At 37.8% G+C, this 26,129-nt stretch overlaps 3 protein-coding genes across 4 annotated transcripts; 1 reads left to right on the top strand and 2 right to left on the bottom strand.

Moving 5' to 3' along the window:
* Positions 1-1,873: 1,873 nt before the first annotated feature.
* On the bottom strand, positions 1,874-14,517 carry LOC145238109 (uncharacterized). The gene is made up of 12 exons (XM_080101171.1): positions 14,117-14,517; positions 13,141-13,268; positions 11,458-11,554; positions 11,326-11,397; positions 11,067-11,149; positions 10,298-10,480; positions 8,753-9,834; positions 5,729-8,628; positions 3,716-3,861; positions 3,472-3,644; positions 3,282-3,409; positions 1,874-2,996 (listed from the first exon to the last, which is right to left on the bottom strand). Exons 1-12 carry the CDS (start codon positions 14,208-14,210, stop codon positions 2,254-2,256), a joined length of 5,829 nt encoding a protein of 1,942 aa, XP_079957297.1. The 5' UTR covers positions 14,211-14,517; the 3' UTR covers positions 1,874-2,253.
* A 953-nt stretch (positions 14,518-15,470) lies between these two features.
* On the bottom strand, positions 15,471-22,934 carry LOC145238110 (deformed epidermal autoregulatory factor 1 homolog). Of its 2 annotated transcripts, XM_080101172.1 has the most exons (13): positions 22,729-22,934; positions 22,520-22,628; positions 21,887-21,912; positions 21,629-21,802; positions 20,134-20,248; positions 19,752-20,003; positions 17,977-18,185; positions 17,411-17,597; positions 17,275-17,354; positions 16,969-17,142; positions 16,678-16,765; positions 16,318-16,508; positions 15,471-15,724 (listed from the first exon to the last, which is right to left on the bottom strand). In XM_080101172.1, the coding sequence occupies exons 1-13, from the start codon at positions 22,813-22,815 to the stop codon at positions 15,572-15,574; spliced, it is 1,845 nt and encodes a 614-aa protein (XP_079957298.1). In that variant the 5' UTR covers positions 22,816-22,934; the 3' UTR covers positions 15,471-15,571. The 2 variants fall into 2 exon arrangements, with proteins under 2 accessions (XP_079957298.1, XP_079957300.1); XM_080101174.1 differs by lacking the exon at positions 21,629-21,802 and having other exon boundaries at positions 22,729-22,930.
* A 627-nt stretch (positions 22,935-23,561) lies between these two features.
* LOC145238111 (V-type proton ATPase subunit C 2-like) lies at positions 23,562-25,829 on the top strand. The gene is made up of 9 exons (XM_080101175.1): positions 23,562-23,857; positions 23,926-24,011; positions 24,083-24,269; positions 24,345-24,512; positions 24,579-24,671; positions 24,747-24,840; positions 24,897-24,994; positions 25,236-25,362; positions 25,435-25,829. The coding sequence occupies exons 1-9, from the start codon at positions 23,649-23,651 to the stop codon at positions 25,528-25,530; spliced, it is 1,158 nt and encodes a 385-aa protein (XP_079957301.1). The 5' UTR covers positions 23,562-23,648; the 3' UTR covers positions 25,531-25,829.
* Positions 25,830-26,129: the final 300 nt, after the last annotated feature.

Raw genomic sequence — 26,129 nt, 5'->3', positions numbered from 1 at the left:
ATTGAAGTTCTCAGAAGCGAGGTCCTACGGTTTTATTACTATTTTTTCAGTAACAGAAAATAAGTTGTGTAGCGATACGAAATCCATGTCCACGTGTTTTGTACATTTATCTTAACCCGTTCTTGGACCCTGTTTCTTCTGGATGTCATGATTTTTGCTTTGTTACAGGTCATGGAATTACAGCAAAGCACAATTGCTGAAATTAGAAGCTATCAAAATCCTATCCCTGCAGTTCACAATGTCATGATCGCCACCTATTTGTTGCTCGGAATACCCGCGAAACAAACGAAGGTTCGTTAATATTTCTTAATTTGCAAAACTTTGGGACTTAAACAAAAAATATCATTTGTCTAAAATGTCGTTTTCAATGATAGATTTTGCTTAAATTTTTGAAACGGCATAAAATGACTGCAAAATCCGATTCCGTTTAATTCTAAACAAATACCATAAAATATGCTAAACCGGAACGTTTTTGCTGTTGCGAACATATTTGTGCCTGAATAAAGAGTATGACAGTCAAAAGATTTTCAACGAATTATTAACTTAAGAAATGGAGCAACATCCAAAGTTTGCTGGGGAAAACAGGCCGCGAAGGTTTGAAACGTAAAATCTCACAATGCAACATCAATGACATTTCTCCTTCGGACGCCCTTAAAGCTCGAAGTGTGATGGGAGACGCAGATTTGGAGGTTATTCGTGATGCCAGCGCTGGAGCTGCCACGTTCTATGTTTGGGTGACTATTCTATTTAAACACATAGGCTACTTAAAGGTATTTAAATCAAGCTATGGAATTCTACTTATCAGCAACGATATTGACAAAACTTTTATTTAGTGATGATGGCTATCTAACCATAATTCGTTGCCCACAGGTTGAGAGTATGATTGAAGAGGTGTTGACCGAAGAGTAATTAATATCAGGCTGCAGGTTTTTATCACTGCATTTCCACGTATATCATTTTATAATCTGGAATTGTGCACCATTGTTTCTCACTGTACATTTCACACTGTGTTACTATGCATCAATTTGTTTTCAGATGAATGCATTTTATTTGCTTTGCAGGTTTTACAAATCGATGCTTTGGGTAATGGTTAGCGGTGCGAACAAAAATGCATGTCATTTCTTAGCTTGAATAAATATATATATTTTTAGTTACTTTCAATTTAAAGATATTGTTCTGATTCTATTTGATGTGTACAAACCAATTTGTGATGTTATTTAATTAAAGTACAAAAATCAGGTGAAACGTGTAGCTTATATATTTTTGCTCCTATGTATGAATGCCGAGGTTATGAAGAAATATAAGTCCGCATCATATGCACATTTTTAGTCATTAGCAGTTGTCGAAAGATTTACAGTTTTATGCATAGTAGCCAATAGGTATGGGCCAAAACATGCAAATGTTATGTTTGGTCGAGCACCGAGCATCTCACTAGTGCTTGGTGCTAGGCCGAGCACGCTCAATGCATTGTGACGTCACAAACATTAACATTTCCACGCTAATTTTGTTGCTTTCCATGTCCCTTAGGCTTACGTCAACAGCCGTGTATTAAACTCTACAGGCCCCAGAAGTACGTTTTTTCCACCATCTAGTCTAGCACATATAAAAAACAGTTACTTTTGTTCTTGGTTAACCTTTAGAAAAATTGTTTCATATGTTAGCAGAGCATAAATATGCAAACTTAATGCTTGGGTCAGTACGTGCAACTGCTCGGCCGAGCACCGAGCATCAAAAACAGCAATGCTCGGTACCGAGTATTCGGGTTCTGGCCCGGCTCGGCCCATCCCTGGTAGCCAAATATTATTACCCCACCGCCCTCCAAATAAATTTGCAACACTAATCTCCGGGTTGTCAAAAACAAAAGACCCACAAATAGTCCCGAATTTTTCATTTATTACCGATAAAAGGCGAGTACGTACCTTCACACGATTGAAAATGCGACAAGCAGCGTAAGTCAGGTCACAAAATCATGTTTAGGATGCGTCAGCTTTGAAAGAAGCTTTATGGCTACAGCAAAGGACTAAATGCAATGAAGATTAACGAACAAGAAATGAATTGAATGTTTGGTTGCGCAGACACCGGTATAACAAAACACAACGGACAACTAAATTGAGCACAGCTAAGGGTAAAACTTATATATGTTCGAGGCGTGTTTGGCAGTAGAAAACAAATAGGGATAATGTTACATAATGTTTTCCAAATTGTGTTGTATTGGGACCAACATGCTGGCTATTTCCGCGAAAGCAAGCGATTCTACACATATTTTTCAAAGTTGCCACTTTCAAGAATGCGTTGCAGAAACGATCCTTCTGTTGAATGTTTGTTGGCAAATCTCGAGTTCAACCTGGGACCGCGTTCATGTTCAGACTGTTCAGAATGGTGACCTACAACCAACTTCGCCATTCGGGACGCACCACGACCCCGTGAACCCCGTCCTCTTCCACGAGAAGATGAAAAGAGCTTTCCTCTTTGAAGATGTGGAGCACTCGATGAGAGGATCCTGCGGGGTCGTCCTCTTCCTCTGCCTCTCCCTCTTCTCCTTTGGACGAGTGGAGGAGAATTCATCGGCTGTGGCGATTCATGCCATTCAGAAGCATCGTCATCCAAACTTTCACTCTCAACAAGCGACTGAGAGAAAGGTGTGACGTCATCAGGTTGGTTGTCATGCGGGGGAGTGCGGCAGGGGGCAAACATGCGACGTCGTTTGCTCGGGACAACGATGTCATTTGAAGAGTTTCCGTTCATTATGACACGTTTGTTTAGGAATGGTGTAGCAGATTTTCGAGCCTCATCTTCATTTATGTGGTGAAGTTGGAGAGATGTGGATCTTACGACAAGCTCTGTGGGAGTGATGGTGACCACCGCTTGGTTACCGTTTGTGTGCAACTTCCCCTTGTAGTCGGGATGCCGCAAATAGAAAAGCTGCTTTCGTAATGCTTCGAATTGCTCGTCAGTTATTGACTTGCAACGATTTGTTTTGGAAGGAGTCAAAAAATCTGCACAGCAAACAAATAAATACATGTTACAACATGCCCTTAACGGCTTTGCATTGGTGTTTTTTTGTGTAGGCAAAGCTCAGAAACCTAACATGCAAAGAAGTCAAAATAACACAATGTGTACAACTAAAACAATTACAAGGTGACAAAAAGAAAGGTAGTTCAAATTATAACTTTTAACGGGACAAGTTTTGTCAAAGTTGAGACAGGCTATTTTGAGTGTTATCCACAGGCCACAGCAAATGCAAATCATTCTGTACGGAAGAAAAATATTAAACAACTTGCCTTTACTCTTTTTTCGAAGGGCCTGACCGAAACTCCTCTTTCTTCCTACTTTCAAGTCATCGTTACATGACGTCACAGATGACGTAGTCGAAACAACGCTGCTTGCTCTTCGTGACCGTGACTTTGTTCTACAACCAGAAAATGTTAAATTGTATAAACCCTGAAATGTGCGAAATTTAATAGGTCTTACCGTGATTTTTCCAAGGCAACACGAATTCGGTTTCTTTTAGCGACCAGGTATGGAGACAGCAAGGGTCTTGGATTAGTTGCTGTAGTGTTTAGCATCCAAGACATAACTTGGGTTAGATCAAAATGTTGAGACATGAGCAAGTGGAAAAACTTATATTGCTCTGTGACTCCACCCTGAAATATATAAGTATGCCAATCAACACGGTACAGAAGTTTATTACGTTAATTCTATTTTTTATTCTTACCTGGGTGTGATCTTGGTTCTTCGTATGGGTAGGTTCGGTTCCGGACTGATTCTTCCACAGTTGATTTACCACTTCATTAATGGATTGGTTGTTGACACGCGTGTATTCAACATTGCCTAGCCTCTTGCGTTTGGGACCCGAAGGAACTGAGATTGAAGTTTAAAAAGTCTTTAGGCTGTACAATCGCTAATATATATGCGGATAACGTATAGACTCAGACTAAGTTAAAAATGAAACTAGAAGGGTGGTTTAGCACATATTGCCCTTGCATGTACACTATAACCTATTTTAAAACATTGATATATTTTCTATGCTTATTTTATATTGGGTCCCATACCATCCACTGTCTTTTATAACCTTAGTTGTTTCTGCAAGCAGAAACTCATGGGTCCCCACACATGCAACGTTGTAGATAATGCATTCAAGAGATAACCATGTGAAATTTTAGTGTTGTAACGTAAAACGCAGTGATCGGGACTGGGCTTAAATATTAATACTATGTAGAGTACAAACTATATAAATTTAGATTCACCCCAGGTATTGTTTGAAGTATGTCCTATTTAACGTTCTTTTTCAAAGAAACGAAGGAGTAAGTAGTGGCATAATGGGATAAAACAAAAAATGAATAGCAAATTCTACAAGCTGTCCAATTTTCATTCAATTCGAACATTGTGAAAAGGGTTACACATTTTAGAGATTACTTGGTTAAGTTGTGGTGCTACAGGGCAAAACATAACATTTGAGCACTTAGTATGTTTAATAAACTTTGCGAATTTCACATAATTAGGACGTTTTTTAAAAGTTCATTTATTTTAGGGGGCTAGTTGAGTAAATGTTGGGGCTAAAAGGTAAAACACATCAATTGAAACCTACAAATAGCATAGTCCACATACTACCCAAATTTTATCCAATCCCGACACTGTTTAAAAAACTGACCCATTTTAGGGGGCTAGTAGGGTAACTAATGGGGTCCGACACACAAACTAAAAAATATAAAACCTCAATGACTTAATCAATAGTACTGCAAAATTTCAGCCCAATCCGCCAATGTTTAAAATTTCGACCACTAGAGGTGTTTTGAGCAACAACCGTTAATGTTTCTTACATCATAGGGCTGCCCTAACTGCCATGGCATTAACAACCCCCTAACTGCCATGGCACAAAAATGTTCACCAATCCACAAAGTCACAAACGAGTAACATACAACTGCTTGCCCTTGTAACACTATTGAGCAACAGAAATCTTTCGTTTGTGGTGCCCAGTAACATACAAATATGTTTTACACTTTGGGGGCTTGTGGGGTAAATGTTGGGGCTACAGGGTTGAACACACCAATTGACATCTATAAATGGCATACTCTATAAGCTATCCAAATTTCAGCCAATTCTGACACTGGATGTAAGTTCAGAAAAACCACTTAGTCGTTCACCCTTTGGTTTTAAAGATATATTCTATTTGAATAAGATACTGACGATGCTGTATTAGCGAAATAGAATATATCTTTAAAACCAAAGGGTGAACAACTAAGTGGTTTTTCTGAACTTACATCTATTGCTATAAGGAGTTTTAGTCTTCATCCACCAAGCAACGGACTGGGTGATTCCAGCTTTAAGTTTCAATTATGAGTATTAATTCTGACACTGTTTACAAACTCACCCATTTTAGTGGGTAGCGGGGTAAATACTAGGGTTATTTGGACAAACAAAGTGGGACGTACATCTACATAACTTTATCTACCATCCGTATAAGTTTCAGCCACATCCATCAAACATTTGATGGAAAAACGAGTCGGACAAACTTTGGGAAGAAAAAGAAAAAAAAAAAACAATTTGAGTAAAATCAATATGTGTCCCCTTCCATAATAAGTTTTTGCTATCATTTTACAAAAAGAAAGGGTATACCTGCAAATAGTAATTCGAGCACATGGTTGGACTGTTTTTAAACAAATACAGCTGTAACGTTTCTAGTTAGGTAATTTTAAGCAGAGAGTATGACTTTTGCTTTTAACCGTACCTTGTACAGAGGATTCATCATCTGAATCTTCACTGCTTTCCTCACTAGATTCCTCTTCCATTTTTTCATCACTACTTGATCGCTTACGCTTAACCCGATCACGCAATAACCTTGCTGTGTCTTGTACGCCCGGCAAAGAAGAAGTGTTTTTCCAGTAAGCGCCATTCAGGGCATGATTCTTCAGTATCTTTTCATAAAGCCTGCGGTGATATGAGGTGGCTGTCGACTTTGTCGATCCTACTCCGTTTTCCATATCTTTGCATAGCGAGGTAATAGGCTCAAGGACTACATTGCATGGTTTGAGTAACGCCGAACCGTTGTGCTGCACAGTCAAGCGTCCCAGGTTATTGCTGTTGTCGGTATTTCCCATGCAACCCGGAGAGACTGGACTGCCTCTAAAATCAGCACCACTTTCGTTAGGCGACATGGAAGCAGCAGCTGCAGCCGGTTTCGGTGAGCCTTTGGAGTGAGTGATGCCTCTTATTACTTCCGGTGAGCCAAAGGATAGCAAATTTTCGCAACGAGAGTGGCATGAAGGGCTTATTGACGTCATCATTCGAGCTCTGTCCTCTTCTGTGGTATCATTGTGCACGTCATGCAAGGACATGAAGAGTTGCAATGGAGGAAGCTGGTCTGGCTCGCACCACATCAACACGCTCTCCAAAAGATCCAGACTGTTCTCATTCAATTTGGACAAAAACTGGTGCAGCTCGTCGTTGTGCAAACCACCTTCAGTTTGTTCAGAACTGATTTCGTTGCTTATAGGCGATCCCAATTTACCAGCTTGCTTGTCTGGTGCGTTTGCGTGTGGAGTGCTGGTATCCAAACCTGTTTTGCGTAAAAAGGTACTCGGAGTGGCTATCCGCGATTTGCTGCCGCCCAGATAAAGTGGTGAACTGGGCGGTGTAACCCATTCATCTGATGATTGCACCCCATGTGCTACTTTTGAAAAACTTTCTAAACCCAGCTGTGAGGTGGTTTGTGTTGACAAGTCGATCTGTTCAGCCGCAGAGATAACGTTGCTATCGCTGTTGTTTTCTTCGGTTATAGCGTTATCTGTTGTAGATTGCAACTGATCTTCGAGGTGTTTTGGTTTTGTGGACAGGAAAGTGGACGTCGATGGATTATCATCCTGCGATTCCACATCGGGATTTTTAAGTTCTCCCAAATCTGCAGATATTTGCTCAGTATTTTGCACCTCGACTTGCAGTTTCCTTGCACCACCTTCCTCCACAATTGGCTTTGGCCGATTGGCATCTGTGGCAGTATCTTCGTTTTCATTGTCCGTTTTGTATAACATTGATTCATCGTTTTGTACTTTTTTAAGTTTCAACAAAATTTTATTAGGGCTTTCAGCTCGCGGCGTGTCGATCTCTGCTTCGAATGTAAACGGCTTCATTTGCATACAGGGGCATTCGCCATTTATGGAATCCTTACGGTAACGTCGTCTTCGCGGTCTAGGTTCCGGTACATACTTGCGACTGATCAGCAAAACGTTTTTCTGTCCTTTGCCAGTAGTTAAACGTTTGCTGGAAAAAGTAAAGATGTCGTCGTCTTTGCATAGCGCCCCCAACGCGTGCTCAACTTGCTTGTTACACATGACTATAGCTCCGTAAGGCTTTGACTCATTTGTGCTGGTAATCATTGGCACTTTTGGTAGAGGATTTTGTAAAATCTCACCCCACAGATACTCGAGACCTCCAACAACGGCCGATACGCTTTGCTTCGGAACCTGCCACAAATCAGGTTCCATTTTTTGGTTAAAGTCCTTGTTAGCCACTGGTTCTATTTCAATGCGTAATGGCTTGATACGCTGGATCTGAGTCTGTTTTGGCTTTTTGTGAAGCATTGCCCTCTTCAACGATTTTAAACGATGCATTCCCAAAACATTGGGTTTGGCAGCGCGGTAACCTGATTTTAGCAGCTTCAACCTCTTTAACGGTTTGACCACCCTCACTTCCTCGAAAAATTTCGGCAGTTTACCATAATCCCATACCGACGCAAAGTAAGGGTCGCCTTCAGACCTGGCGTTGCGGGAACGAGCGAAAGCACTCAGTCCTGCTCCTTCCAGAAGCGACGCGGCATGCGCGGACTGCTTGGTAAAGATATCACCCAAATTGACGAGGTTAGAATCGACGCAACTGGCAATAACCACTCGGTTTACACTCACAAGGTCGAGAGAGCTAGGCTGTTTGTCCACTGGTTCATGAGATTGCGCAAAAACGACTGGCTTTAATAGTAAATCACAGGTTTCTTGGTTTCGCAAGTTGCGGATTTTCTTTAGGGCACTTAACACATCTTTAAGCTTCTCCCTTCGACTTGCAACCTCTTTTTCATCTCGTGCAACACGTGGAACAAAATTCTCGGAAAACGTGTTCACAGGGGACACTCTGACTTCGCTGCCCATTTGTGGAATTTCATCTGATAACCCTGATTCGGTTTTCACAATTGGAAGTTTCAGTTTCTTATGTTGTTCACTGGTTGCCAAACCTTCATTTATATTTAAAGGGGTGATGTCTGTACCGAATTTGACTTCGCTACATTCCGGCTGCTCGTCGTGCATAGCGGCTGTTGTATTGCTTGTGATAACAACCTCAATACCATTTGGGCTTGAACACTTGGCATCAGATGGCTCGTGTTCAAAGTCTACCAATGGGTCGTTTGATTCTGTTGCCGAGTCATTTACAGAAATTTCTTCTGGTGTGTGGACTGGCGATCCAGAATAACTACATGTAGGACTTGTTTCTGTTTCAGTCAGGTTGCTAGATCTCCTTGATTTTGCACATCGACATTTACGGTACCAGTAAGCTTTCCAACCCTTCTTGGCTATGGTGCGGGTGATGCATAGATAGTGGGTTTCGTACGGAATAGGAATAGCTTTCTTCCTTGGTGAATTCAGTCTAAGAAAACAGCAATACTTTAAAAGGCTGAAAGTTACAAGGGAAGTTTTATCTTAAAACTACAAATTTACAGCAGCACGTCTTTCCCAGTAAGAAATAGAATAATGTTTTTAGAAGTACTTACTTGGTGGATCTGGATCTTCTTCCCTTATTTCTTGGCGGTGGGGGCGACCTAGCACTTCCAAACTCAGTGGGTGAGGTAAGGTAACCCCAAACAATTCTTTTCATCGATGAACCAGACTTGCTACGGTCTGATTTTTTCTTGCTAGGGGTTCTGGACTTTCCCTGCTTGCTAGGACTACATGACAATGCAGCTTCTGAAGCCAGCTCGTTAGTTTTAACAAAGAGGTCGATTATTTCTTTGCATTTCGACTTTGCCGCTCTTGGCACGTTGTCTTCAAATGGGCTAACACCAGGAATGTCAGAAAGTCCATTTAACTTCTCTTTTGATGATGGTACATGGTTTGGCAGTTTATCCTCAACAACGCCGTTTGTTGCAATAGGTGAGGGACTTTTAGTGTTGAGGTCGTCAGGCTTCACTTTAGTTACATTGACACTTTTCACCCAACGAAAACTTCCACCGTTGGGCATTATTGTGTTGTCTGTTTGCAGAGCCTTAAGTGCTTTATGGGTGCGAAGAAGAATCTGTTTGTAAGTGGTCGGGGAGCTTTTCGAAATGGTTTTGCTGTCCGTACCATTAACTACATCCATTTCACCATTCTCGATGCCAGATGGACAAACCATGACATTGGTATGAAAGTCGAGTTCCTTGTGTACAAGATTTTTGTGCTGCAATCCGTTAGATACAAATTCAGCACATGCCCCGCCGTTGACCGCAATCTCAATTGGCTGTTGAGCAACGGATGATAGTAAGTCTGATACAACATGTTCATTATCATATTCATCTGTGTCCGCAGCGATTTGCACTGTCACAAATTTTCCGTCCAGTTTTTCAGTTTGTTTTTGCACAAATTCAGAGGCATCATTTTTGTTGATGTCAGCAACGCAATTTTCTACGTCACTTCTGTCGACGTCATCATCATCATGGTCGGTTTCATCACACTCGCTCGCGCAAACGTACAGCATTGTTATCACGTGGTTCAGAAGATCAACTGCGTTTGCCGATTTGGAAAGTTGGTCCTCATCAGTTCGTTCGCTGACAAAACTGATTGCATCCATGCACTTTTTGCACACTTTAAACCCGACCTACAAAAACAATGTTGTTTACAATTTAACTGCATGTAGAAGTGCAATGACAGGAAACGAAACATGCAGTTATGCGAAGCAACTTGCCACAATTTTCTATCCAAAAACCTGTTTCAAGCATGGTTTTCCTTTTATTAAGCCAGCGATCAGCACAACGTTTCAAACGCTAAACTTGGCATCATAATTTAAAATGTAAACACATGCATGTCATTTTTTCATTTCATTTGTCAGTCAGTTGGCTTACATTCTCGGCCTTTTGATAACTTTTTTGTTTAATTTTCATTTTTCGTGATTTAAAAGGCATTTTACCAAATTACAGCCAGAGGCATATGCAACGACAAACAGGTTATGCAGGTGTTACAATGGGTGTCTTGAACGTAAGTGGGTCACACGCAACGTTTTGCTGCAAACAGCGTAAAGCGCGCTTCAGTTTTTATGAAACCCACAACAGTGCTTTGCTCACCACTTTGTCCTGAAGATTGTCTGAGTGTGAGTACTTGCAATATTTCGACAATACTTCATGAGATTCAACGTAATCACGTGATAGATTCGTAGAAGCCAAAAACACGGGCATGTCGTCATCAGCCTGTGGTTCCCAATCTTGCACGTGATCGCTGCAATCGTCGTTGAACGCCAACAGGTTTTCCTGCAACAAACCAATAAATGTCACATTACAGCTTAAATTATATAATCAGTTGAGATAAACATAAATTCATAACTGGGATCAACCCTGATGGGTGTTACACCTTCAATGGGCCTGGCGTACAGTGGTAATCAGTTGCTTACAGTCTCTGCCATCTGTTACCATGACTCTTACGTTTTTACTGTAAGAGGAGACAGCAAAAATACAAAAACAACGGCAACACTGTGACCTTGGTTTCATGCATTTGGTGCATTATGTGAACACAAGAAACTGCCATCATAGAAACTTTGTGAAACGATTCGATTATGTGCACCTTTATCAAATCAATCTTATCTGTAATATAACTTGGCCTAAAGTAAGTGGTAAAAAATGTGATGAAAATTCTAATGTTGGCAGCACCACCTCTTTGGAGCAGTAATTTTTATCCTCATTTCTGCATTATAGACATAACTGGGCCTGCTAAATAGATTGACACCCAAAGCAAAGTGTACCGACATTTTTGTGTGTACAATCTTGTTGTTTTGAAATTAAGAATGCAAAGAACAAGTCTAGAAAACATAAGGCATTTGACTAAAATCGAAGAACTTACCGCCACATTGACAAACAGATGCTTAATTTTATTTTGCAAAGTTTTTTCCTCACTTTCTGAAAATCCATTGCTCAAATCTGCTTCTACAACAAAAGATAAAAAGAATTGTCACAAGATTACGATCTTTAGGCATTGCAAAAAAACATATTTCAAAAACATTTTTAGTATTTTAGACAGAAGTTATTCATTTGTAGGCTAACAAACATTTTTTTCAGTAAGAGCAGGCATTAGAAAAATTAAGTAAGCTGTGTACAATTACCAAGTTGTTGATTATCAATAGAATGTACAGATGAATCTTGAAAATCATGATGTAGTAGTTTTGTGCGAACAACTGTTAACAACAAATGAAATTCATTAGTTGATACAATGGTTAGAAACTGAGTGAACATACTTTTATTGCTATCTTCGTCAGAGTTGCCGAAGACTGTGCTTTCCATTCTTGGGGTTAAAGTTGTTTTGTAGTTAGCAGGCAACTTTGTCCATAAATCCTGGTAAAAAGCAAAAATATATCACTTAGTGCAAATGCAGGAAGAGATGGGTGTCAACTTTGCAATCAAATGTGCTCCAAACATATATACTAAGTAGTATGCTAAACAGGCAAGTTATTCATGTGAACAAAATGATCAACTGTTGCTTTAATAAGAAAATCCAAACATTGCACAAAGTTTTAATTAGATAAGTTTTATTAAAGCCAGTTAGATAAGTAAATTTCAATTTCCAATTCAACAAAGTATAAGCTGATCCGTGTACTGGCAGAACATAAATTTTAATATCATTAAACTTCAGCGACCTTATTCGACGTTACCAAACAAATTTCATAATGCTTAATTCATTTGTTTCAGGCAGAACAACCTCAGAACTTATTATGAATGCACCATCAGTTTAATGCATTTTTGCAATTACTGTTGATAAAATTCAACTTTTTTTGGTTGTGTTAGATTTTGACCAAGCTATAATTTAGTGAGCAAATAACAACTACGGTAACCTGAGTTGCCCCATGGGTCTAGCCCCCAAAATGCAGATATAAAACTAGAACGTGCCAATTCTGTGTGAAATCCCCAATTACGACTAAAGGATAAGTTTTCTGATTGGACATATCTACATAAAGCACTGTGGGATGTACAACTGTACAGAACAAACTAACATTTAGGCAGGGTGAATGCGTGTCTGTGCATAAGAGGAAAATTACAACAAATATAAGCCCAAATCTCGCAGTTTTAATCAAAACTTAAGCCTCGAAACAACCCGAAAAGCTTGAGTTGAGTTACAACTTCCAAGCAGATATTATCAAAAATGTGTACATTTAAAACCACTGTTTTAGATGCTATTTAAACAACACTAAATCAAACAATACACTCATGCCAGATTAAGAGCTTAAGTTAGAATCTATTAGGTTTTGATATCCTGAACTTAGGTTGACATTAACCTGCCATAGCCAAAAATAGGTGTTTGTTCGTTAAAAGTTTAAATAATAAACATTTACAACAAGTCCATGTTGCACACGATGGAAGTGACGAGTTAATAGACGATTCGCCGACTTGAAACGGAAAGCCTTCAAAAAACGTTAAACTGTATGTCGGCATGAGGCAAAGCCAAAACGAGTTTCGCTGACTATGCAGGAATGTGTAGTGACGGTAACTTCGGCCATACGCGTTTCTTGGCAAGCGTACGTATCGGAAACAACGGGCCGTGGTGCGCCCTAGGTTCGACGAGATTCAAAGAGCGTCGCAAATTTAAACAAGTTGCGTATGTTGCGAATCGTGTAAACAAACGTTTTACGTTCATGCGACCAAGTTTTTATTCCAAAACGTTTACTTCCACACATAAACTGCAGTAACAACGGCCTATAGCGCACTTAATTTCACAGAGATGATAAGTTACCAGGCCATGAATGCACAAAACTTGCCTTCAACATTGAATGTTATCTCAGCTCAAGAGATACTAGATACATATTGGTCCATAAACAAGGGTCAATATTATCCTCCTACAAGGTACTTTCTAAACTTTGAAGCAAAAGTGGACAATAAATGGACAAAATTTAGAAATTACATCACCGAGTTTTGATTGCAATTACCTTTAGAATCTGCTCTTTAAATAAGCAAATGAAACATAATGTTTTCGAGTCCGAGTTGTTTTCATTACTTTTGTCCATTGTTATTTCCACATTCTTCTTTTTGATGATCTTAAAGATTTCAAGCAAACCTGAAAATATAAGTTTGATAAACTCATTTGGAATCGACAACCTTTCAAATAACTCTCATATTGACTTTTTGTATTTGATAAAGAAAATCTGGGGGGCTTTAAGTATAATTTCTAGGGGGCTTTAAGTATAATTTTTCGAAAAACTTTATCGAACGTGAAGTAAGATCAGGTACAAAAACTTCTAACCAAAGCAGCTCTTTGCCTGGTTAGATCTGGTGAACTATGTAAACTTTAAACTATGAATGGATGGTAAACAAACTTCATAGGGACAATTTAGACCATATAGCAGTGTATAGTTTACAGAACCATACACATCACACACCTTTCACTAAAGACAACCAAAAAAAGCAAAAAATGGATGGTTTAACATTGCCATGAAAACAAAAATTCCAACTTAAATTGTGATGGAAGCTAAATCAATTGCTTTTTAACAAAAAAGGTCATACATTGATTTCAAACCCAATTTGAGGTAGATAACATTAATTATCCAAATCATTTTGTAAGATAAATAACTTTGTGATGCCAATCTGCTACAGAATGGCGTTTGTTTGAAGAAAAACATAATTAACCAACGATTATGCAACACAGAAACGCAGCACTTGGTGAGGTTGTTTTATAACGAAACAAACGCAAAAACAAACTTTAGGCGCTGTGACCCAGTTACGTTTGCACGAAACGGCTGGTAATGTCTTTGATAAGGATTGTTTAACAACGAAAAAGATTTGCACTTACGTTGTTCGATTGATTGCATGCCATCGCATATAACGACTTTACACGATGCAATTTAGACGCTATTGAGCAATTAGTTTATAGGATGTCACAACAATCGGTTTACTGACAAAACTTACTCATTCCTGTCGTTAGTTTGTGTAACTTGGTTTTGTCAACCGAGAAGATAACCGTTGCTTCTTCCGTTGTAACATTGTTTGAGTTTTCCGCCATCTTGAAAGCTAACTTGCTGTGAACAATTCACATTAACACTCTTGTCCCGCACAAATAACTTGGTAGATCAGCCCCAAGCTACAAAGCTGATATTTTGTTCAACATGTTCTGTCGTTTTAAAACGATTTTCTTGTTTCTGGTTTGATGAATAGTAATGCACTTTTTACCAACCGGCACGCACAGACGGCCCTTGCAGTGAACGACCTTTCATGCACCTCACAAGTTAAAGCAAGTTTGTACAGTAGTTACGCCAAATGTTATGTTTTTCACTGTTTACTAATTTACTATGCAATGAACTATATGCGATTACGTTTGTATCTTAATTATTTCGCATTGCATTGGTTGCCTGTTGCTCTGCCAACTCACTGTGATAAAACAATCCACATCAAAACACAAGATTACAGTGAAAATTCATTCAAAAATAAAAGACAATGAACAACTTATAAAGTGCAATATTTGCAAAATTGTTTAGTTTAATACTACTTTCAACGATTCCCCACAAAAGCATTTCAATGCCAGGTCAGAACAATCACCATCCTTTGTCAGTTGGCCTGCCTTTCTTCATAACTAAGCTTCCCACAAATCAAACTTGCGATTATTTTAAAAAAAAAAGGAACATTAGCAGTTGTACTGTGCTGTTAAAAAACATTGTTTTGGAGATATATTAAGCCTAAACGATATTATTAATCATTTAATATTTGACCACTTGAGGTTTTTGAGCACTAAAATGACGTCACACTTATGGCGGAAAATCACGTGTTACCAGCCAGTAACTAACCAAGGGGTTAACAAAGTTTTTTTGAGATGTACAGTGTACAAAGGTGGAGACTTGACCCCATAACAATCAAAACTCCAACGTAATATATTTTTTTTGTAAAATCGACCCACTACGCTTCCTGACATTGGGTACTGCGTGGAGTGGGTTATCACGGTTGTTCAGCGAACAAGTGCATTTTTGAAAATAAAATTTAGAAAAAAAATGAAATCAGCTACCCCCAAAAAATAGTAAAACAAATGTGATTCAATAATCGACAAAACCTTCATTCTGCATAATGTAGTGTTTTTGTAGCACACTTCGACTTTCTATATCTAGGCCTATCCTTAGTGTACAGCAAGGTAGCCTAAACAAACTACCTACTTCTATATTCATATTTCACTTAAAGGAAACACACCTCAAAAACCCTCACTAGAAAAGTTGTTTTGTTTAATTTTCCCTATTTTTGTCTTCTGAAACTTCGCAGACTCAAAAAAGCACACATGTAGCCTAAAACTCAGATTTAAAGATATTGTAACATGTGCACGCTATGACAAATTCCGGGAGAGAAAACATAGGTAGTTTTCAATAGACACAAAAAGCAAAATTAACTTTCAGCAGAATGGGACGCTGTGATTTTTGCAACAGACACATGCGGTTCGTTAGATATTGTCACAGGTGTGACTGGCTCACTTCTTTCTTTGCTTTCGATACCGGAAGCTTCTTTCTGGCATATTTCAGAGTGACCACTCAGCCAGTCCTGCAAATTACCGATTTAAAACCACTGGTCAAAGAAGGAACATAAATGTTAGAATAAATGCAATATTCTCGCATAAGTAGGGTTGGAACCGCAGGAAATCCCGGGATTGGACCCTAGCTTATAACATTATGGAGGTATGTGTTTATCAAATTGAAGGAAATCTTGCATGAACTAACGTCCCTAGGCATGGTATTATTGTGTTAAATAAAACATGCGTGGTGCCTACATCTTTTCTACCGGGGCGTGAAAATTTGTTTGCGCATAAATTGTATTTCGACAACGTAAATGTTTCGTGTTGCCAATAACATCAGACAATTTCCGGTGGCAACAGTGGCATACAGTTTACTTCAATAGCGCGGTAAACTGAAGACATAATAAAGAAACGACGTTCGTTTCAGTTTGGGAAGAATAGTTATATTTTTATCAAAAATGCCTTCCGGTCGTGTCGTTAAAGCTAAAAGACAGCTTATAATGTTCTTGTTAGCTCAGCAACTTAATCCCGAGATTTAAAAGTAAAGTTCCCGGGAAATCCCGTTCCAGGGATTTTCCAATTTAGTCCCGGAATCCTAACCCTATTTACAAGCAAGTTGTACCTTCTCTTGGCAAACAGTCGAACAGTAGGTTGCCCTATGACAGCCCGTACATTCACTTATAGCTGATGCACCGCAAGTATTACAGTGTTGTGGATTGGAGGATGAAGCCTTTCTTTGAAGAGTAACTTCAGGAATTTCTGCAGGAACAATTTTCGGCGCTCCCAGTTTTGATGCCTGGTGGTTGTTCCAGGCTACGAATGTGAACAAAATGTACAGCATTCAATGTTATTTCAAATGTATACCACTTCACCCATATACCTCATAACACTGATGTTTATAACTTATCACGTTTTACCACATTTAATGACCGAACAATCGTTTTTGCGTAAAGACACAGTGTTTATTGCAACACATACAAACCCTGTTGAAGAGTTGTGGTCTGTGTGACTTGCTTAGTTGCAACTGATTTCATTTGATAAAATGTTTTGGGTGGTTCAGGATGTGGAACCTGCGTGGATAAATTTTGCAATATTGACCTTACCTTCTGCACTGTAACCATACTTAAACAACAGACATGCATTTCATACACCACAAAACGCTGGACCAAGAGCATCCTGATACATTGTTTGTAATTTTCGCGCAGGATGTTTTGTTCACGTGTTTGAAATCCTAAATCTTTTTTATTGTAAGGCTATGGGATTAGGAACCAACGTGAATTCGTTCTTTGTTGAGCTGGGATGCGAGTTTTTGCATTAAGTGAAGTCGTCGGCTGGCACAGAGACTTTTAGCTTCCACTACGGCTTCGTTGAGTCGCTGTGCTTGTTCCAAAAGACCTTTCGACGTTTCTTCCAGTTGCCACCAAATACGTTGTTCAACCAAGTCGGTCTGTTAAAAGAAAAGTCTCTATTTGCTAAAACGATGCGAAGGTCGGGTCAATGCGTTTCAGGTACGCACGAATTTACAAAACCTAAGTCGTTTTTGAAAGTTCATAAACAGAAAACTAAGTTAACTCCTCACCTCAGCATTGAGCGAACGAATGAGGTTGTCGGATTCTAGTTGAAGATTTGCAGCTTTAATTTTGTGTGGAATGGGTGATGCTAAAATACATCATGTGTTAAAAATGTACAAACAATCTCAAGGTCTCAAAACAAACCGAAAAATGCGTTGTGTGAAACTGGTGTTGCTGATTTCCTCAGGTCAGAAAGGGGGCTGTCCAGGCTTTCTGATGTTGACAAATATTTTCCACTGACAGGGCTTGCAATTGGTGAATGTGGAGTAAGATTTCCGGCTGCACTGCGTTTTCTTCTTTTGTAAGGTTGAAACAGACGCACTGGACATGTCTGTAACAAAAACACACATTTGATGATGTTGATAATGATCAATGATGTTGTTTTAAACATGTTTGACCCAAAAATGTTAATGATTGAAATTGTATTGAAAGTCCATCAGCTCTCCAATCCGGCCTTTTTTAATGCATTACATGCAATTTGCACACATCAAACATTTTGCATCATAATTTGTGGTATTTATATGGTATGTAGGATTCTCAAACCAATAGAGTAACTTTATCTGTGCATGTATTAAAATGCACATCTTAACAATATACTTGCATGTTTTTGATTTTATTTCCTGTTTTATACTGGACATTCACCTTTTATTATGTAAGTTTGTTTTTCTCTTTTTTACAGTAGTTTATTTTGAGATTTGTGTAAAACTTACCACAGAATCATCATCACTGCAAACAGCACATGTGCATTGGGCAGAATGGGGGAGTAAGTATCCTTCATTGATTAGTTTCTGTATTGTTGGTCCACTGCCATGGCGAATACTTCTTTTCCAATCCTTTGACATGCTTAGACCACATGCAATCTCGAACTCTGATGGTGTCATCCAGTTGTCTTGAAACAAAATGCACTTTCCTCTTTGGCCTGCAATAAAAAAACAGAAACCGATTTAACAGCATTATAGCTATAAAGACTTTTGATTTTATTTATTTTTGGATAAAATGTGGCTTGGAAGAATACATTAACTGTTAAGTTTGTAATGATCAAAGTCAAGTCAAAACTAGAAGGATGGCTTAGCACATAAGGGGGTAATTATAACCTATTTTGAAACATTAATATATTTCCTACTTATATTTTATATTGGGTCCCATATCAGCCACTGTCTTTTGTAACCTTGGTTGTTTCTGCAAGCAGAAACTCATGGGTCCCCACACATGCAAAGTTGTAAACAATGCATTTCAAGAGATAACTATGAGAAAGTTTGTTGTTAAAGGTAAAACACAGTGATCGGTAGTAAGAATAAATAAATATGCTGTATAGATGCAAATATGCAAACTGTTCAAAAATAAATATGCGAACTATTCAAATTTCATTCCATTCGCACATTTTTGAAGGTTTTTCTTCATCTGAGAAAAAGGGCTAAACACAACAATGATCTCCTATTAATGGCGAATTGCACACAATTGTAGGGGGGTAAATAATAGGGCTACAAGGTTGAACACAACAATCGACACTATAAATAGGCACACTCTACAAGCTGTCCAAGTTTCATTCAATTCAGACATTGTTTAAAAAATTGACCCATTTTGGAGGGCTAGTGGGGTAACAGTTGGGGCCACAGGGTGAAACACAACATTCTACACCTATAAATGGCACACTCTACAAGCTGTCCAAATTTCATTCAATTCAGACACTGTTTAAAAAACTTACCCATTTTAGGGGGTTAAGGGGGAAACTGATGAGGTTTTACACCCAAAAGTATAAAATATGAAACCACAATGAACCAATCAAGAGTCATGTAAAATTTTATCCAAATCGGCCAATGTTTAAAATTCTGACCACTAGAGGTGTTATAAGCAACATTCGTTAATGCTTCTGACGTCATAAGGCTGTTAACACCCCTCTGTTGTCATGCATGTGCAAAAACGTCCAACCAATAATGCACAAACACAAGTACCATATGTTCTGTTGCCTTTATTACACTATTACACCACAGAAATTTTTCGTTTGTGGTGCGCAGCAACATACAAAAACATATTACATTTTTGGGGCTAGCGAGGTGAATACTGGGGTTATCAAGTCAAACGAAGCAGATGGCACATCTGCATAACTTTATCTACCATCTGTGAAAGTTTCATTCAAATCCACCAAACATTTTATGACAAAAGAGGGTGGGTAAACTTCGGGGAAGAAAAAACAAAACAAAAAGAAAAAAAACAAAAACAAATCGAGTAAAATCAAAAGGCATAATTACAATAAGCTTCCTACAATGGATATACAATCTACAAACTGTATACATTTTATCGAATTTTTACATTATTTTTAAATATTACCCACTTTAGGGGGTTAGTGGGTCACCCGCACAGGCTTTTCACACGCAAACTGATCAAACAACAATAGCAATGACCCAAATTTTTGTTGTCAAAGTTACAAAAGAAGGCCAGTAGTTTGGCATGTTAACCAAGAAAAAATTGCGATTTCTAAACCCACCTGAGCCCAATTTCCTGCGATCCAGAACTGCCTTGTTTTTTCTGCACACAACTGGTATTTGATCACTCGAAGCAAATGGGTCTTTATCAAGTGGAGTTGCTGGTGTACCAGGTATAGATTCAGTAGATGAAAAGCAAGGAGAGGGAAGTGGTGAATTCGCTTGAGACAAGTGTTCGGAAGTAACATTACTCAGTGTTGTTAAAACTGTATGTCTTGGCAGCTGAGTTGGCACTTTTGGAACTTTTGCTGGTGCTGTAATAACACGAAAAAATATTTTTGACATTTATCACTCTTGCGGAAAAAAGTTGTGAAAGATTTTTTTAATAAAAACATCACATGCACTATGTGAAATTACATAACAAGCACCACACATTTTTCTTACATGTCATTTGCTTCTTGAGGGAATGGACTTCAGGAAGGCTTAGGTTGTTGGATGCAACAGGTGAAATGGAATTTTTAGACAAAGCAAACTGGAAAGGTTGAACTTGGGGTGAAACCTTAAAAAAATGCCAAAAAACTAGAATGGTGGCTTTCTGATATACTTCCATTTTATATATTCTATACGATATTTACCAATTTACTATACACATCATTTGATCCACATATATGATTGTTTTTGTAAACAAAAACTAATGGGTCCCCACACGCGTGTTTGTGTGGATTTACAAATGTTGCGGTGACTTTTAGATTTTTAAAAACAAATTTTTAGAAAGCATTAACCCAACAATAACAAAAATGTTCGTATTCTTTTTGCACTATTAGTGTCATATAATTACAAAAACATTAAAAAAGAACGAAACAAATACTTTAATTTAATCTCTTGCTTTGACCCAGATACTGTCGTCCAAGATCGGGTTTCAAACACAATTTTTTCTAGAAAGCTGTAACAGTTGTGTTACAGACATTTTAAATTAAAAAGCAATTTGCTACAAGTGTACACATAACAAATTGTTTTTCATTTAACTTTGTTTCGCAAAACCATTGACCTGTAGTAACCTCTCAGGGTGCACACGCCAAACCTATTGACACCGTTTTCAATAGCACGCCGTCATAGGTGTGAAACCTTTGCCAAAACTGAAAATGTGAGTGACAACTTAATAAAACGAAATAGCATTGCTGTGCAAAACAGCTGATTTCTGTTCACCAAAACGACGTCTCGTAAAACGTCTGTCCGACGTCAAGCTGAGCCCTCCTGCTATCGTAAACCAGTGAGTTACTCTCTTGGGACTTCTGCCTACAGTGTCTTTCTTGACCAAAGGAGCGATAGACACATTTACGTTTCGGGGGCCTGTGGGTGAACCGCTGGGTAATTCAGGGTCAAACTTCTGGAGGATCAAGTTTGGATTAATAACTAACATATGTCTAAATTTGAAAAAAATTTGAAGCACTCTTTCTTTACCAAACACGCGTTACAAACCAGCATTAAAAAATTTACGTTTTGGGGGCCTGTGGGTGAACCCCTGGGTCATTCAGGATCAAACTTTAGGAGGATCAAATTTTGGTTAATAACTAACATCTGACAAAATTTAAACAAATTTGAAGCACTCTTTCTTGACCAAACGCATATAACAAACGATGTTTTAAAAATTTTGCATTTTGGGGGCCTGTGGGTGAACCGCTGGGTAATTCGGGGTCAAACTTCAGGAGGATCAAATTTAGATTAATAACTAACATCTGTCCAAATTTAAATAAATTTGAAGCACTCTTTCTTGACCAAATGCGTTTAACAAACCAGCGTTAGACAGAAAAAAGAAAAAAAAAATACGGACAAAAACAATATGTGTCCATGTCAGCATTTGAAACCATGTCAGCATTTAAAACAAGCGTTTTACAGAACATATTCTTTTGTGCTGGAGCTTACAGTGTGCAATATCTACCTGTGTAAGGTTTGCACCTTTTGTTACAGGTGTCATAACAATTAGGGTTTTTATTGATGAAGCAGAAGGGACAGAAGTCTGTTCAACAATTTGAACCGCCTCATCATTGGGACCATTTTTGTAACCATCAGGGATTATGTACCCCAAAGATGCATCTTTAAGACCTGATATTGCCTGAGGATAAGACAAGGTAAACATTTTTCAACACAAACATGTTTTGTAATGTCAGTTCTGGAAATGTAGAATATTGCAAAATACCTGAAGTTGTATCCCTGGAGGGAGTGCTGGAACAAGAACATCCGATCCAATACAAACAAAAAAATTTAATTAGCTTGATGAAACTAGCAAAAAATACAACCAAATGAGCATAATTGTAGTAGTAAAAGGATGGAAGACATATCATGTAGTGGAAGGTCTAGTAGTGCAAATTTTGTAGCATCTTACACATTTTTAGGGTTGTAAGTGTAATCACTGTAATTACTATGGATGTAAGTGTAATTAGTGTAATGTCAATTTATCTAAAATTTAACAAAAACAATGAGCACAATATCTACAGTTGTTAAAAGTTTCAGTAAACTACCAATTAAAAAAGTATATGTTGCGTGCTTCTGGTCATTTATATGTAAACATTTTGATTTTTTTATGTTTGGATTTTTGGGGTAATGTGCAGTGATAACAGGGATCAAAATTACCTGTGCATTCTTTCAGTAATCTATCTATATTATGTGCAAACTTGAATTAGTATGAATGATGTTTCTGAATGATGATCAATGTTAAAAATAATGTCATTTAAGTTAAACAAAGACTCAACAGCTTTTATCATTAGGTTTAAAGTTTTATTCCAGAAAAGTTACAGAACTAAAATCATGTAAAATGTTCCGGTTATTTTACCTGCATTGGTTAATGTTGTTTGGCGGCCACTTGCATTCGCAGTAGATAAAACAAACACCGAATCATCTTGTCTTGTTGTAACAACAGTAATTTCGGTGGATTGCTCGCTCTGCAAATTGATTTTTAGTTTTTGATATCTATATTTAGGTGGGGTTCACCAGAGCAATGTTTCATGATATATTTAGCCAATGCTCATAAATTGCACGAACCTGGATGGAACTGCCCGATGCACATTGGGATACTTTCTCGGTAGAAACTTCGTTTGTTCTCGGATTTTCTTGGGTTTTGTCGGACATGTTTACATTTTCCGATCTTGTTTCGGATTGTGTTTCCGGATGATTGCACACGAAAAGTTTAATTTTACAAAATGAACATAACTTTTTTTAGTCTGATCAATTGTGAGCGCTACCAATTATCGCACAACCCTTTAAAATGAATTTTGAAAATTTGTTTTTCACAAACGGGTTATTTTACACACATTATTTTTTTATTAAATTGAACAAACACATTGATTAATGAACCATGACACAAATTGACACTTGACCTCAATCACAAGGTTTGCATTTTATCCAATGCGCAGCATTTTCTTTCAAAATTTATGTTATTATTTTGCCAGTATTTCGATGTGTTTTCTTTTTTGTTACTTTTGATCATAACAACTTGTCATAATAAACGACTCGTGATTGTAAAAACATTGACTGATACGAAATTGCTTGGTCGACAGGTATGTGCATTTACTGCCTTGGCAGTCCGATAATGTGTCCTGTTGGTCCGGAATTAGGTTTTACATGCTTGTTTACAAAGTTTAGCAAAATCAGTGGTCTTGACAATCAAACTTTACTTTACCAGAAAAAGAAAAGTAATTGTCAACTGAAAAGTTTGTAAAACATAATCAATCGTCAAAGAGTAAAACATATCTCTGCAATGTTTGTGGTTTATTACAGTATTCTGCTGATATTTTTGGCGTACTAATTATAATCAGTTATATTTGCCAGGTTTGAGTTTGACTTTTTGCTTGTGGTTCTAACTTCCAACATTTCACTTTAATGTTTTTGTTACTTAGGGACAGGGTTGTTAAACTTTTTATGCTGTAATATTGATTATACAGATCCTGATATAACAGTTTAAAATGGCAGAATATTGGATTATTAGTGCCCCAGGTGACAAAACACCTCAGCAAACCTATGAAAGATTGCACAAAGCCACTATTGGACAAGGTGGTGGCAATAATCTCTCCCATAACTACAAGTTTCACATTCCTGAATTAAGAGTTGGAACTCTTGACTCGCTTATTGGTCTTACTGATGATTTGAGTAAATTGGACATTTTTGCTGAAGGGTATGTGCCGTGTTTTTTTTTATCCCATATGTATTAAAAAAATGAATTTTACCTTTGTTTATAAATAGTGTTTGTCGGAAAGTTTCAACCTATATGGGAGATGTTTTGGAGGATCAAAAAGACAAACTGTCAAGCAACTTGAAAGCTGGAGATAGTAAGTTGTAAAAAATTTACCTTTTTGTTTGTTTGACTGTGTTAACCTTGGTCCATAAATATTTTATTTAGTGACATTGCCGAACTACATGCACCACTTTCAATGGAACATGGCCAAATACCCTGTAAAACAATCTCTGAAGAGCCTTGCTGAAATTATCTCGAAAGTGGTCAATCAAGTTGATGCTGATCTAAGAACCAAGTCCCAAGCCTACAATAATCTTAAATCAAATTTGCAGAATATGGAAAGAAAGGCAACGTAGGAACATTTAACCAATTCACTATCAAAATTAAATTTTCTTCTGTTAAATATCTTTAATATCTTCGTTTTCAGCGGAAGTTTACTGTTGAGAAATCTAAGACAAATTGTAAAGAAAGATGATTTTATCTTGGATTCTGAGTATTTGCAGACTATACTGGTAGCTGTACCAGTGGCACAATTTGATGAATGGGACAAACACTATGAAACTCTTACCGAATTTGTAGCACCAAGATCATCAAGGTGAGACCGAAGACCTAATCTGTTTACTGTTTTAAAGAAGTGCTACTTTCAACTTTTCATGTTTAGACTACTTTACCAAGATGAGGAGTATGGGCTGTTTGCTGTTACAATTTTTAGAAAAGTATTTGAAGAGTTCAAATATAACTGCGGCAGAAACAAGTATGTATGAAATCACCAGTGGTGTCACAATACCCTCTGCGATCAAATATACATGTATGTATTACATGCTGGCAGGTTTTTTGTTCGTGATTTCCAATACAGCGAACAGGACATGCATAGCGACAAGGATCAACTTAACAAACTTGCTTCTGATAAAAAGAAAATGCTGGTAACAAAATCGTTGTGATTTTACTTTAAATTTTGCTAAATTGCTTGTAATTTTAGGGCCCCCTGCTTCGATGGCTGAAAGTGAATTTTAGTGAAGCTTTTGTGGCTTGGATGCATGTGAAAGCTCTAAGGGTGTTTGTAGAATCGGTGCTCAGGTATGAAAGGTTTTAACTATAAACAAACATTTATTTTAGATTTTTCATGATATGTAGAAAATAAAAATAATATAAAAAATTGTTTGGTACAGTTTTTGTGTTGGGCCAAACAAAACAAATTCAGTAATGAACAAGTTGTATGGTAATATTTTGAGTTTGTCATGCACAACATGTCTGACATATTGCAACACTCCAGTGTTGGGTGGTTCGTCCTGATAACTGAGTGTTTATCACTCATTAGATATGGCCTTCCTGTCAACTTTCAAGCTGCAGTTTTGGAACCTCAGAAGAAACAACGTAAAAGGTTGCGAGAAACACTCAACAGCCTTTATGGGGATCTTGACAGCACTGGTTTAAGTGCTGTTGATGTAAGAATTTAGTTGTATTTACTTAAGCTTTATTATTAACAGGTATTTAAAAAAAGTTATTGAATTTTGCAGGAGGAAGCTCTCCCAGGACTTTCACTTGGAATGCAAGAGTATTATCCGTATGTGTTTTACAAAGTTGTCCTGGACTTCGACACTCGCTCTTTATGAGAAGCTACTATAAAACCACTTGTGCAATATTTGTATGTCTTACATGTTTGTGAAAAACTTTCTACACAGCTATATGTCTTGGTGAATGATTGTTCTATAAGCTCTGTTTGCCACAATTAAAACTGACTTCTGCACAGATTTTTTTCTGTTTTATTTGACAAAAACAAAATTGTGTACTTGATCGACTTTTTCTTGATTATACCATAATATGCCTTTCGTTATGTTAGGTGACAGTTTTGTGTAAAAGTTTGAAGGAAAATGTGCTTTTGCTCAATAAAGTTGTGTCATTAGTCCCAAAATTAATTTGTGATGGAGCCCACAAACTTTCCGCAACTGCTTCTCCTAAATATTATTTGCCAAACCTTTGTTTCAACCTGTTATAGAGAAGGCATGTACAGAAAAATATAATGTACATCAGTTCAGAGATTACATTCGGATCTGCATTATAATGTGTTTTTGCAAGAAGCACTTCCTTGTGTTAGAGCTGAAATAAAATGACAAATACTTTTTCAAACAGCATAACTAGCAAGACTTTTGTTCAAATTTTCCTGCACACTCTGCAATGGAGCTTGCATATACCAAATTTATCAGTATGCTTT

This window comes from Phallusia mammillata, chromosome 7 (genome assembly GCF_965637545.1).
Source record: "Phallusia mammillata chromosome 7, kaPhaMamm4.hap1.1, whole genome shotgun sequence".
NCBI lineage: Eukaryota > Metazoa > Chordata > Ascidiacea > Phlebobranchia > Ascidiidae > Phallusia > Phallusia mammillata.
Note: the sequence above shows the minus strand (reverse complement) of the source record. Positions and strands in the feature narration are given on the sequence as shown.